Source organism: Clinocottus analis, unplaced genomic scaffold, assembly GCF_023055335.1.
Source record: "Clinocottus analis isolate CAN_PGR_092001 unplaced genomic scaffold, fCliAna1.0.p SCAF_8, whole genome shotgun sequence".
In the NCBI taxonomy this organism is placed as follows: Eukaryota; Metazoa; Chordata; class Actinopteri; order Perciformes; family Cottidae; genus Clinocottus; species Clinocottus analis.
In genome coordinates this window covers 6,975,928-6,989,670 of record NW_027176240.1, presented here as the reverse complement: position 1 = coordinate 6,989,670, position 13,743 = coordinate 6,975,928, and the positions used below count along the sequence as shown (strand labels likewise).

Here is a 13,743-nt window from a genome sequence, read left to right as displayed (position 1 = left end):
TCTTTTCTTTCAGAGTGCATCAGAAAAACACAAAATTAATGTCCCCGAAACCATGAATGAGTTCCTCGACATGTCCGACGATGAAGGTATGTGAAGAATGCTCAAACTACTGCTTCATTCTGCCACATGTCACACATTCAGTCCTAAAATAACATTACTTGATACTTGCAAACCATTGCTTTGACTTCAACATTTGATTACAAATAAAGTAATATCAACACACTGCATGATTTCCATACACGTGTGACTGTGTGCTATGTGATGCCATTTCCATTAACGCGTGCATGTTCCACTGTCTGTGTATTCAAATCACACAGTCCGGGCCAATGTGCCAGACATTCTCAGTGAGGCGTCTTTTACAGATGTTGATGAAGGTATTTGTCACCAGTTTGCCTCCACCGTTCTGTTGTTTGTTGGTTTCGCTTCAGCATAACACAATGCAGCCGAACTCACCTGTCGCTTTGAAACAGCTGACCGTCGAGCCTCTGCTGTGCACGCTTCAGCTTTGCTGTTCATTTTCAATAGAAAGTCTCCAGGCAAAATCTGAATAAACTCAAACAACAGCGAGAGCACACATGCACTGTCACTAAAGGCTCTGGTCTTGTGTTTGAGTTATTATGCAGTTTATAAATACGGATGTAAACAATAAATAGAGCCAATGGGAGGGTTAGATAGCAAATATTCTACTTATTTTGATTTATTTTCCCGTCAGCCAGCCATCATCAGACATAATGCAGTCTCAACAGTTTCTAACTATCAACAAGCATCAACATTTCTGAATTGTTTTAGCCCTGAATCTGGTGCTGGGTTTCTGGCTTATTTAGTGTCCTGTTTCTTTTCAGACACGGACAATGTTATTTTCACTGGCAACTTAAAAAGAACACAAAGAAAACGTTATTTTATAACTTCTCGCACAGCCTCAGTCTTGTACTGCGTGATTGTCCTCATCAGAGATACTTTGTGAAGTGTCGTTCGCTTGCAATCTCTTTCAAGGAGTTGCTGTGAAATAATGAAAACAAGGTCAACGTGACTCACTTCATGTTTTTTATTCGGCTGACAGATTATGAAAAGGCCGGCATGCATTCAATGGAACAATCGTGTCTCGCTGCGCGTAAACCTCAATAAATTAGATACAAATAATGACATCCTGACAGAATAGCTACAGGACCAAGTACCACCCCCAGTTTACAGAATGAGCCCCATTGTTTAGGGCTGCCCACTTCAGTTGCCTGCCCTTTGTTTTGGAACCACAGAGCCAACAGGCCTGTAAAATTGATGAGCTTGTTCATGTGCTGTTGCTTAGGGGACAGTATGAGGGGGGGGGGGCAGGAGGGGGGGGGGAGGGGTGGAGTTTCTATGTCAGGTGACACCGGCTAGAATCAACAGGTTACGTGCGCAGACATATCAGGTGGACGAGGATGAGTTTGCGCTGTCACTGCATGATGAAGGTCCTCGTTGGCAAATCTACGAGTCGACGTGTTATCACTACCACGCAATATAAATAAGAGTGTCCGCGGCCTCCTGAGCTGTTTATACTGTGTGCATAATAGAGAGCAGCACCAGACTGGCGTCAATAGATGTTGCTTTCAGGCCTGCACTCCTTCATCTGCACGTGTGTGTGTGTGTGTGTGTGTGAGTGGATGTGTGTGAGAGAAAGTGTGTGAGAGGGAGTTAGGAAGTAAAGAGTGTCCACATTTCTGTTTAATCCTAAAGCCAATCCTATTAAGATGTAGTTGTGGGCGACACTCCTGGTGTGTGTGTGTGTGTGTGTGTGTGTGTGTGTGTGTGTGTGTGTGTGTGTGAGTGGGTAATCACGTGCTCATGTCGTGCTTTCTATAGACTACTACCTTGGCCACTAATTGTTCCATCTTTAGAGAGCAACTTAACTCCTTGTTGTGCTCTTGTCAGTCATATGAGTCCTTCTCCCTCACTGGTCTTCTACTGCCAAACACCTCTTGCATAAATGTTGTAACTATTCTTGTGCAAGTTTTAGCCATTGTGTGCAACATGTGGAAGGAAGAGAATTGTTGCTTGAATTGCACATCGACGGTGGTTATTTCTTCATTATTTAAGCGCCACTTCTATTTTGACGCGCAGCCAGATTTCCACCACAGAGGAAGAAAAGACAGGAGGGGTGTCCAATGAGAGAGTCCTCTTCTTCTCTCCGTCACTGTCTCCTCTGCGGAGGTTCCCAAGCCTTTGCTCAAACGACCTGTCAGCTGATCTGCCCTCCACAGAGCGGTAAACACGCTCTGTTGACTCTTCAGCCGGAGTTTGTTGTGGATGCTGGTGAGCCAAAGGGCGCAGCGAGACGTCCTCTCTTTAAATCCCATGAGATGAGCTTTGTGAGCCGCCAGAAGGAGATTTAACCCCGGTGTGGCCGCCGATGGGAGATTGCTTTTGACTTCTACTCTCCCTGTCCAGCAATGTGCACTTTTCTGAACTTTAAATAACTTGAGTTGTATTTATTTGCGGAGAAAGAGCGACAGAGATGTGCGCACCGCGGCGGCCAACGCGCAACTTGGTCTGAGTGGAGTTAAGTGCGTGGGGTGAAGAGAGGGCAACGTTTTCCATCAGCGCCAGAAGCACTGAATGGACTACTTGATAGTCCTCGCCTCTCACTGGATTTTTACTTTTCATGCCGGGGACGTTTAACGGAGCTTTAGGCGAATAGAAATAACGCAGCAGATATCTGAAGAGTTGTGATCAATAATGGCTGCATTGAACAAAGGTAAGTCGTTAGAGCATTAGAGGAAGTTTAAATGGCCATGTTTAGCGGTTTGAAGGATGCGATGTAGAAGGAAAGAAAGAAGAAACACACAGAGAGAGAGAGAGAGAGAGAGAGAGAGAGAGAGAGAGAGAGAGAGAGAGAGAGAGAGAGAGAGAGAGAGAGAGAGAGAGGATCGACCGAGAGACAGAAAGTGGAGTTTTATTGACAAACGATGTGAAATGAGTCATTATTATTTGTGTTATGTTTTTGAATGGTGAAGGTTGATAGCAATTCACTCAGCCTTTTTATTTTTTACGGATATTTATTTTGTTGTTGTTTTACTGCTTAGTGAGAGTGAGGTTTGATGCGGGGACTTTGGTACACAGATGATAGTCAACAATAGGAATTATGTGCGCGCGCGAGCGTCTGTGTGTGTACGTGTGTCTGTGTATGTGTGTCTGTGTGTGTGTGTGTGTGTGTGTGTGTGTGTGTGTGTGTGTGTGTGTGTGTGTGTGTGTGTGTGTGTGTGTCTGTGTGTGTGTGTGGACGTGGGTGTGTGTGTGTGTGGTGGGGTAACTGAGCTTGAATGGGACGGTGATACATTACAGCAGCGGGAAGCCAATTGTTTTCCAGTTCTGTGAAGTCAGACAGAAACAGCTAGAAAAACACCGGAAGTGAGGTGATCACCCAACTATCAGAATAAAAGCGTAACATAAGCACTAATAATGAGAGCTATGCAGCCTATGTCTTTAATTCTAAATACGTAATATTAAATGTTTGCTTTTTGCTTCCTTCTTAAATTGATATTAGAGGTTTCGCATGATACGTAACACCTGGTGTTAGAATAAAGATGCATGTAAAGCTCTAGACTTTCGTTTTGCGCAGACGTCCCACAATGTTAGTCGGAGGGGGGAAATACTTAATTTGCAGATAACAATGCCGCTTTTTACTTCACTGTAAACATGTTTCAGTCTGTCTTTACTCTCATGCATAGTGATTGATACAGTACTGTCTACTTGAGGGTAATTCTGGGATTAGGGCATTAAGAAGATAAAGTGTACAGAGAGGCAGAGGCCCTTCTGCACTTTTTGATAAAAAATAACTCTTGAATGCATTGAACATAATGATATTGATTCAATTTCAGATTTATTTCAAAGCATTTGGCCAAACAGAGCAAGTGTCTGTTACTTGTCTATTAGTTTATATTAATATTGTAGACAGTAGAGTTTGTCGTTTGTGTAATAAAACCCAACTGAAGCACAGTGAGGAACCACTTCAACGTTTAATATTGTCTTAGCATTTTAGGCAGTTCATTTGGTCACGTGCGTCCGAAAGTTGAATAGCAGGTGTTACTTTCGATATTTCAGACGATGGCTCACGACCTAAAAAATATTTTTCCCCCTCGCGGTTTTATTTTGAAACTCGACACCGGAAACGCCTACTATTGTTGTCATCCAGCTTGCCACTGGTGCTGGTGTCTGATCGGAGTGCGGCAGTATCGAAGGCAGGGGGAGGGGCTGCGGTGAAGGAGCGCAGCGTTGCAGGCAGGACAGAGCCGGACATGAGGGAGAAGGGGAAACACAGTAGCCGCTCCGCCGGCTTCGTTGACCGGCGTGTCATCGTCCACCGGTCCGCCGATCGAGGTGCGGTGCGGTTCTGCACTCTTGTGCTTATTCTCTGTTGATTGTGCGCATGCTTTGAGTCGCTGTTAAACCCGCTGCGCCCCATCGTCTGAGTGCTGCGAAAGGAGCTGCGTTTGGTTTTACAGGAGAGCTCCACATATGCCGCAAAGTGGCTTTTTGCACCCTGCTTTCTGATGGCATTTTTCTCTAAAAAAAGATTACTGTCTAACCTCTAAAAAACAGTCAAGCATCAGCGATGCTCAGTCTTCCAGCTTCATGTTGCTGTTGGTCGTGTCACTGTCAAATGTATAGGTAAAGTTGCAGTGGGCTATGCAGTTGCAGTGAGGTGTGTTGGGTTAAACAACAGAGTCCTTTAGACACATGATCCAAGGCCTCCTTTATGTACTATCATCAAATAAGGGAGAGACAGCGATGGCTTGTTTTTCTTCCTGAGGTGCCGCATCATCTCTCTTTGCCTGGATTGTTTTTTTTTTTAAACTTAACAAGGGGATTTCATGATATCATCCCCCATACCAGGTGAGGATGCATTGACCGGGGACACGGACAAATACCTGCGGCCTCAGGACCTCAAAGAGCTGGGGGATGACTCTCTCCCCCAGGAGGGGTACATGGGTTTCAGCATAGGAGCCCGCTCAGCCAGGTAAGCACCTGTTTTTTATATTATGAATATCCCTGATGTTCTCTGGCGCAGTGCCGATACTTCCACCATGTCCTAAGACTATCGTGGCCAGGTTTATACATACATATATTTATATATATTTGCTACCGGTGGTGTGGTTGCTCACCCTACGCATCAGATATGGTGAAACAAAGCATGTGATCTACAGCCCCCCCCCCAACACACACACACACACACAAAGTCGGGCCCACTCGCACACACACATTACATTACATTTAGCTGTCGCTTTTATCCGAAGCGACTTACAATAAGTGCATTCAACCATGCGTACACACTCAGAATAATGGAAATCGCCAGAGAAAGCAGTTGGAAAGTTGCCATCCAATGATTCAACTCGACAAAATGATTCAGCGTTTTATCTGGCCTCATTCAAACCCAGGCAAAGATTACAAATGGCCCATAGTGTCACACAAGTGCTGTAACCTGTATCTTTGAACTGTGAGGCCTTTGATACTCTCCCTGAACAGCTGCTCATCCAGATACGACACAGGCCTAACTACAGTTTCAGATAGTGAACAAAGTACGGAGTGGAAAACTGTCAGGCTCCAGTGAAAACACATCAGCAGCACACAGGACGAGTGTTGTGTGGCGCCGGAGTGTATATTGTAGCCACACGGACAGATGGCAGATGGACTGTGATGCTTAGATTGATAAAAACAACGACACCAACTGTGACAGGAAGCTGCTTACATCAGCGAGTCACAAGAAAACATGGGAAACAGTGAATTCAATATAGAGATATTCCATAAATAAACATGTTGGACAAGCCCAATGGGTCGTTTCCTGGAAAAATATTACAATTGAACTGAATGGTTGTTAAGAGTTCAGCATATTATGGGAGTTAAAACAGGTTTACGACGATATTTAAGAGTTAGAAGTTTCCGTTATTAGCTCAAACTCAAGTTGTTGCCACTATTGTTAACAGTTTATTGGTATTTAAGGGTCCTACAGAGTATATTTGTAAAATATAATATCTCCATCTGCTACAAATTAGAACTGCACACACATACCCTGTTCATTTACGCTGGTGCTTTTGTTTAATTGCATATGAAGTAGAAACCGTAAGCTGAAATTAAAAAAAAATTATATATATACATTTCTTGATTAACAAATGTATGATGCCGAGCGAGTTCTTTCCTCCTTACTTTCTGTTTATGACATCGACATTGCATGGTTTGCTTTTTGACTGGGCTGTACACACTCAAACTGGGCTGTACACACACAAACACACAAACACACACACACACACACACACACACTCAAGAATGAACAAATCATAGCATACCATGCAAAAGCTCAGCATCAATGTCGTATGGAGAAAAAAAAAAATGAAAGCCACATCATGCTTGAATGTCTTCAAAATGCTTCGCTTTTCACTCTTCTATTTTGTTCTTTTCCTTGTTTTCCTGCACCGTGTACCCCATTCTAGCCCTAGACTCAGGTAAGAACAGAGTAGTAGTCGTAGAAGTAGTAAGCATCATTAGTTGTGAATGGTGTTCCACCCCCCGTTCCCCTGTGACCCTACACCCATTAAAACCACTAACTCAACCAATGAGCCATCCACTGTGCACTGGCATCATCCAGTGTTGTTGTCTCTCTGTTTGTGGTAACAGATTTCTCACTTTCTTGCCGTCACGTGTTGTATTTTTGAGATCGTCGCTCCATTTTAGCTGATCGCCATTCACCATCTGTCTTAAAAAAAAGAAAATGTTTTCATGCAGGAGTGGAAAAGAAGCAATCTTTCTGGAAATGGGAGCATACAGGCTACATGTGTGTTGTTGTTTTTTGCAGACTTTTATTGAGTTTGATTTGTGTGGAATAATTCTACAACATTTTTAGGTGGCTTGTTGTTAAGTGGCACTTTATAATTGTGTAGTGCCACCGAGTGTAACTTCCAGGGATCAAACACATCCGTTTCTAAATAATCCACCCCTCTATTTACATCTAAGTCAGTGAAGATGTATTCAGGATTAACATGGATCTTAAATTATGGTTCGCAGAGATGGAAACTTAACGCGCATGAGAGCAGAGGGTGGTGCCGGGGTAGCGTGGTGCTGCCATGCCAGCGAGTCCATTCAGGCCGCACGGAGTTGCTTGGTAACTTCGATGGCGGGGCAAGCAGGCAGTGCTGAATACAGGGCTTCTCTCTGTGCTGAATAGTGTGCCCACTCAAACATGCTGAGCTCTGCATTTTTTCGCGCACCCCCCCCCCCTCCTCCTCCCCGCCCTCCCACCCTCTCCTCCTCGCTCGCCCGTTCTCCCCCTCCACACAGGACACATCAATACACACGTACAGGATTCAAAACACGGCTCAGAGTTGTACCAAAGGGCACAAACGCATCCAAAAACACACTCATCACATATGCTGTTTGTATGCCCAGACAAGTGCGCAGACTGTAACCGTCTGTGTCGTGATTGTGCGTCGGCTCTTTCTGCTCTGATCAAAAAGCTTGTGGCCAAAAGAGCAGAGGACACACACACACACACACACAAAAACAACCACAACAACGCTGAAAGGAATCTACAGCGCCGCATTGAGCCAGAGAGGCTGCAGAAACAGGCACACGTCACCGCACACACAGCCATAAAGCAGACTGCAGCAGGACAGATAGAAAAGACCAGCTTCCCTTTTGTGTCTCCCGCTGCTCAGAAACAGGTCTAGGTCAGCTGCTAATCTTAGAATAAAGCAGTGTCAGTCTTTGAGCGCGAGTCAGATTTAACCATTTTTGAGCCGCCCCAGTTTCTTTGTACTGTCAGTGTAAGAAACGTGTCAGCGAGTTGCACCAGCACACTCTCCCCAAATTTCATCACGTAGACACAGTTAGCGACACCAGTGTTCCTGACGCACAGCCGTGTGTGTTCTCCCTCTCTTCCTCTTCCTCTCTATCTCTCAATGCAAACAAACTGACCTCCCTCACATTTCCATCTCTGAATAACCGGCTGTAGTTTCTTATCTTTGTCAAACTGCGGGCTCCACAGCCTCTCTCTCTCTCTCTCTGCCTGCCTCTATTTTCCACTTATAACTTTTGGACTCTCTCCGTCCAGTTATAATTAAAAAAAAAAAAAAAGCTGGTTCCCTGGAGGTCGCATGTAGTAACGGATTCCTTGCTTTTTGTTTTATGTCGTGTTCCCCTGCCCGTCACTTGTTGTTGCCCACGGCGCCGGGTTGCGTGGTAACATGTAGCCTCCGCTCCTTCAGTTCGGATAGGTCCAACACACTCAACCGGAGCTCCTATGCGCGGGACAGTATGATGATCGAAGAGATTCTGGCGCCCACGAAGGACACGGTAAGATACATTTTCTCCTTCTAACGGGTAGATGTTCACTGTTTCCGTCCTTTGTATCTTTAGCCGTCTTGTTCATCGAGCTTTTGTCTCTTCTTCATCAAATTCCCTGGTGGTCTTTCTGTCAGGGGCCTGGTGAGAAAAATCCCGCCTGGGCAGCTTTACTTATCTTGCACAAAGGTCATAACCGAAACAGCGTTGACGCACTGCTTTCTTTTTGCCGAAGTGCTGAGGGAGAGTGTATCGCACCTTGACGAAGAGTTTATTCCCACCTCAGGGCTTTGGAAGGCCCCTCTTTGCTTCCTTGTCGAAAAAAAACAAACCGCAGTGCTCTGCAGAGCTCGTATCACCTGTCCAACGCTGGTTGGAGCAAAAACAGAAACTGTAACCTCTTTCTCATAAACAATATTAGCGATATAACCAACAAGTTCAATGACATCATGACCCAAAGATCTCTAACTAGACATGACCAAAATATGCACTTCCCTCAACTCTCTCCTGTAACAAAATAAGCAAATGTTTTGGACTTCCAAAGAGCTTCCCACATTACATCGGTATCAGATCAAATGGAAAATAAACATGAGGTCAAATGATTGTTTTCCTCCATGGTGGTCCGTTCATCGTGGAATAATCTGCTTCGCAGGCTGGATCAAGTTTCAGGTATTTAGGAATTGTTTGACGAAATTTGTGGAGCCATCTAATCGTCACAAAGATGGTATCATGTTTGTTTTAGTGGAAATTGAATCCTTCAGTGAAGCAAAGCTCCATGAACTCGTCTGTCTGGACCTCGCTGTGTCCTCAGTGTGACCTCTGAACTGTCTCTCTTCTCCCCTTAGCTTCAGAGCGTCTGTAAAGACATTTCCTACTTGGTTGACCCACTCAATAAGGTATAAAGAGTTCACGGATGTCCGACTCATTCCTCAGTGTTGTTTATTTGTTCGGTCACTGTGGTTCAGCTTCCATTGCTCTTGAGTTGTGTACATGTGTTTGTTTTGGATCCATGTCGTTCTCCTCTCATTCATTAGTGCCGGTCAGTATTTTGGTCATTCCCATGTTACTTCCATCCTACGGGAGTTCTCATAATTCGATGTTCACATATATCATGTATTAATGCTGGTTTCTAGTTTCTTCGAGGCCGTCACAGTTGCTGCACATAACCTTTTTTAAGTTTCAGTGCAGCATCTATTTATTGTGTTATTTATTGTGTCATTTTGCCCCGATCGTGACCAATTGAGTGCGGGCGCCGTGAATGTCATAAGCTCATCGCGCCAAATCATGCATGACTCGAGGGTTGTAAAAAAAAAAAACTAAAAAAAAAGGAAGGGCGGGGTATGTCTGTCAACTGTTACATCGTGCAATGATTCATCTTTAGCTCTTTTTTGTGTTCTTGAAAGGCCTATTTCCTTCCATTTACATTTTTATTTCCGTCCTTTTTTCCTCCTGCTTCCACCTCGTATCTATCTGCCACTCTCAATCCTCCTCTTCCTCTTGACGTATCTCTTCTTCCTCGTCTCTTCCCCTCTGTCCTTGGATCCTCCTCCCTCAGCACCTGGCTGTGACCAGAGACTACAGCTCTGAGTGTATGCGGCGCTACAGCTGGACTCCGGACACCATGGACCACAGCCACAGTCACAACACTGTGTCCAGTCCCATTCACTCCGGGTAAGACCAGCTGCACTGTCTCATCCGATCTGTTTACCAGACTGCACACACACACACATACACCACATTCAAAAGCTGACACATCCACAGCATGCACATTCACACAACTACCGTATAAAAAGATACATATTCTATGCTTACTGCACACAACTGGTGTATTGTGTTTTGTTTCCCCCCCTAAGAGTAAATATTCAGCAAACCCTGCAGCAGTGATGCAGACATGATGCAGGGCTGTGGGTTTTCCGCAGCGCTGCTATTGTACACATCACATTACAGCAACAAAAGACAGAGTCTATCCTCTGAAAGCTTTTATGTCATACCACACGTCTAAAGACACGGTCCAGATATCGCCCTCTTGTCCACTGACATCAGTTCTATTTCCGTCATCACAGAAACAAAGAACAGAGTCTGCGTGAGCTCATGTCACAGCGGCTCGTGTGTTGCATTTGGATAACATATTGCTCTCATCCGCGTACTTTGAATATATGACATCGTAAAATGTTGCTCTGGACGGATGACGCTGTCTTTGTGCAGAACTTACTGCACCATTTGCTCAGAAAGGAAATACTTGGATCTGTCCAGTTTCATCATTAGTGTGTTTGTCTGTCTATGTATTTATTGTTTTGTTTATTGTAATTTTGTCCTCAGTGTGTCCTGTGTTTTCTCTTGATTTTCCACCAGTTTTTAATCACTCCTCCATCTTCATTAGATACTACAGATCCCAACAGTGATTGTGAAACCTTGATACTAAAACTAGGTTCTGGGGGTTTGCCTCCTGCATTGCCTCCATTGTGTTTATTTTGCAGCCTCTCCTCCCCGCTCCCTCAGTATGACTCCAGGTGATGACTGAGTTCGCTGCTCTCACCCACGATGCTGCAGTGATGCCACTCTCCCTCCTCCACCTCTGTCTCCCTCTCACCTCGACACTCTCTCTCCCCCTCTTGGCCTTCTCTCCTCCGCTCTGTGCTCGTCTCATCCGTGTGGTCTGGTGTTTCATTTGCACTGCCTGGATATTAGAAGTGTGTGCTCAACGTTTGGGAGTCGTTTTCATCCATGTGCCATCTCTCTTCCTCTCACAGCGCACATTGAAAATAAATCTTCCTCAAAACTTTACAGGGATTCTGCTATTTCCAGCATACAGTGTAGAAAAAGCAACCACACGGTGCATAACAACACTGGTAGTGAACATAAAGAATACATCCTACTCCATCCTTACTTGTGTCAATGATTATATGGGATGCTAAAACATGCTCTTTATTTGAAGGCACATCACATATGAACACATTAGCCCGATCTTGGTGAAACATCTGTGCAGGTGTTTTAATATTTGTTGCTTTAAAGGAGCTGAAATGTGGCAACAGTCTCACCTTCAGCCTCAGGAGTGGAAACTAAACTTTCTGCAACTTCATTAGCACCCTGTTTAGTTTCAAACTGTGTTTAATGCTATAAATTGAGGCACATGAAGGTGAGATCCGCCAACGTTCAGAACCCAAAGCATCTTTTTTTTCTCCTTCTTCCTATCGTTCTATCTCTTGCTTTGTCTCTATTTGAGTTCTTTTCTCTCTTTTCCTTACTTTGTTTGGGTGTACGGTGATCACAGCATGGGACTCGTCCTCCTCACTTGTGTCCGTGGTAAAGCTTCCTTCTATCTTTCTGTCTGTCTGCGTCTTTTCCTCCTCTAACGTTGCTCTTTCGACACCTTGCAGGTTCTTGGTCAGCTTCATGGTGGATGCCCGCGGCGGCTCCATGAGAGGCAGCCGGCACAATGGCATGCGCATCATCATCCCTCCTCGGAAGTGCACGGCGCCCACACGCATCACCTGTCGCCTGGCCAAAAGGCACAAGCTGGCCTACCCCCCACCCATGGTGGAGGGGGAGGGCCTGGTCAGCCGGCTGGTGGAGGTCGGACCAGCTGGTGCTCAGTTCCTCGGGTAGGACGCTTGGAATTTTCTTTTTTTCGTTGTGTTTATGAGTCTTCAACAGGCCAGGGGGGAAATCTGAGATATTTCCTGATACCAACTTATATAATGACTGGATTGCCAGTGCAGCTAGTTAACTAGAATTATCATTAAAACCTCAAAGATGCCCTTAAGTTTGGGGCTTCTTTTACTTATTTAAGGTCTATTATTATCCTCTTTCAGTCCGGTGATTGTGGAGATCCCTCATTTTGGGTCCATGCGGGGGAAAGAGAGGGAGCTGATTGTGTTGAGGAGTGACAATGGTGACACGTGGAAGGAGCACCAGTCTGACGCCCGATCCGAAGACCTCTTCGAGCTGCTTACGGGAATGGACGAAGGTAAAGGAAAGGTTATTCTGCGTGCTTTAACATTCATCAACCATAGTTTGTACAAAGGCCGTTTTTGTGTCCGCAGTGAATGGATGAAGGTGAACTGAACCCCTTAGGAAAACCTACACTACTTAACCCAGGGCTATATGTCAGCTGGTGACCTAGAAAAAGCTAACTTTCATTCTGTTTAGCCTATTTATTGTCCTGTTTTGTAGTGACACTGACCAAAATGTCGTACCTAAATAGTACCTAACATTAAAACATACGTGTATACTATTTACTGACTATTTAGGGAAGAGACAGCCACCAGTAAACGTGGCTTGAAATCACATATATGAGGGTAACATTTTCTGTCACAGAGTTGGACAGTCCTATCGAATTGGAGAAGAAGCGCATTTGCCGCATCGTCACCAGCGACTTCCCTCAGTATTTTGCCGTGGTGTCGCGGATCAAGCAGGAGTCTAACCACATGGGTCCTGACGGAGGCATGCTGTCCAGCAGCACCGTGCCCATGGTCCAGGCCTCGTTCCCACAGGGGGCGCTCACCAAGAAGATCCGTGTTGGCCTGCAGGTACGGCAGATCTGCATCTTGCAACTGTTTCATGACTCAGCCTTTTCCTCGCATTATTTATTTATACACCTGACCTATTTGTGTTTGAATATTTGATGCCGCCTCACCTGTCCGGACGCTTCTATTTCATAGAAAGTTCAGGGAAAAGTTTGGCCGAACATTTCTCCCACAAACCCTTTCCTCTCTCGTCCTCCTGCGTGTCTGCGTAGGCTCAGCCTGTGCCCGACGACATGGCGAGGGCGATCCTTGGCAACAGAGCCACCTTCAGCCCCATCGTCACTGTCGAGCCCAGGAGGAGAAAGTTCCACAAGCCGATCACGATGACGATCCCCGTTCCGCCTCGATCGGCAGAAGGCCATCCCAGCGGCCACCGAGGCGACGCTGCGCCCTGCCTGCGTCTGCTCTGCAGCATCACAGGCAAGTGGACCTGAAGATCACTCGAGCATGACATCACTGCAGCAGCAGTGCCTCCCTCCAAAAATGCTTCTGCGGGCCGAGCATTGGGTTATTTAACACACATACTTTGACAGTCACTCTATCCTGAGATGCTAATAAATGCATTTAGTGATACCAGCCATAGTTGCTCATTCATTTATTTGACATGAAACAGGGTTATGGACTCTGAGTCACTGTGACTTGACTCGCTGTGGGCACATAAGGGTCTACTTTTGATGTCAAAAGTCACTGGTCGATAGAGAGAAGATCAAGAGCTAAGAAGATAAAAAAGATGAGGATTACAAAAGCTCAAGCTCTGGCAAGGTTGGAAAGGCAGTGAGCTCATCTTTTGGCGCTGGTTTCACGCAGGAGGGACGTCCCCGGCCCAGTGGGAGGACATCACAGGGACCACACCGCTGTCCTTCGTCACCGACTGCGTCTCCTTCACCACAAATGTGTCGGCCAGGTGAGA

The 13,743-nt window shown here is 45.5% G+C and overlaps 1 protein-coding gene across 27 annotated transcripts in view; it reads left to right on the top strand.

The window, feature by feature from the left end:
* Window positions 1-13,743, top strand: part of LOC137780192 (ankyrin-3-like) — a 121,649-nt gene that overhangs the window by 81,585 nt on the left and 26,321 nt on the right. For 10 of the 27 annotated variants that reach the window (XM_068568595.1, XM_068568611.1, XM_068568608.1 and 7 more), the window contains 13 exons: window positions 14-86; window positions 318-374; window positions 4,870-4,993; window positions 6,462-6,473; window positions 8,232-8,319; window positions 9,153-9,203; window positions 9,863-9,978; window positions 10,785-10,817; window positions 11,685-11,909; window positions 12,120-12,274; window positions 12,625-12,836; window positions 13,046-13,253; window positions 13,641-13,737. In XM_068568595.1, coding sequence (XP_068424696.1) covers window positions 14-86; window positions 318-374; window positions 4,870-4,993; window positions 6,462-6,473; window positions 8,232-8,319; window positions 9,153-9,203; window positions 9,863-9,978; window positions 10,785-10,817; window positions 11,685-11,909; window positions 12,120-12,274; window positions 12,625-12,836; window positions 13,046-13,253; window positions 13,641-13,737 — 1,451 coding nt within the window. Of the gene's footprint in view, window positions 1-13; window positions 87-317; window positions 375-2,376; window positions 2,732-2,880; window positions 4,354-4,869; window positions 4,994-6,461; window positions 6,474-8,231; window positions 8,320-9,152; window positions 9,204-9,862; window positions 9,979-10,784; window positions 10,818-11,684; window positions 11,910-12,119; window positions 12,275-12,624; window positions 12,837-13,045; window positions 13,254-13,640; window positions 13,738-13,743 lie in introns of those variants that run through there. The other 17 variants (XM_068568612.1, XM_068568615.1, XM_068568614.1 and 14 more) reach the window with 8 other exon arrangements.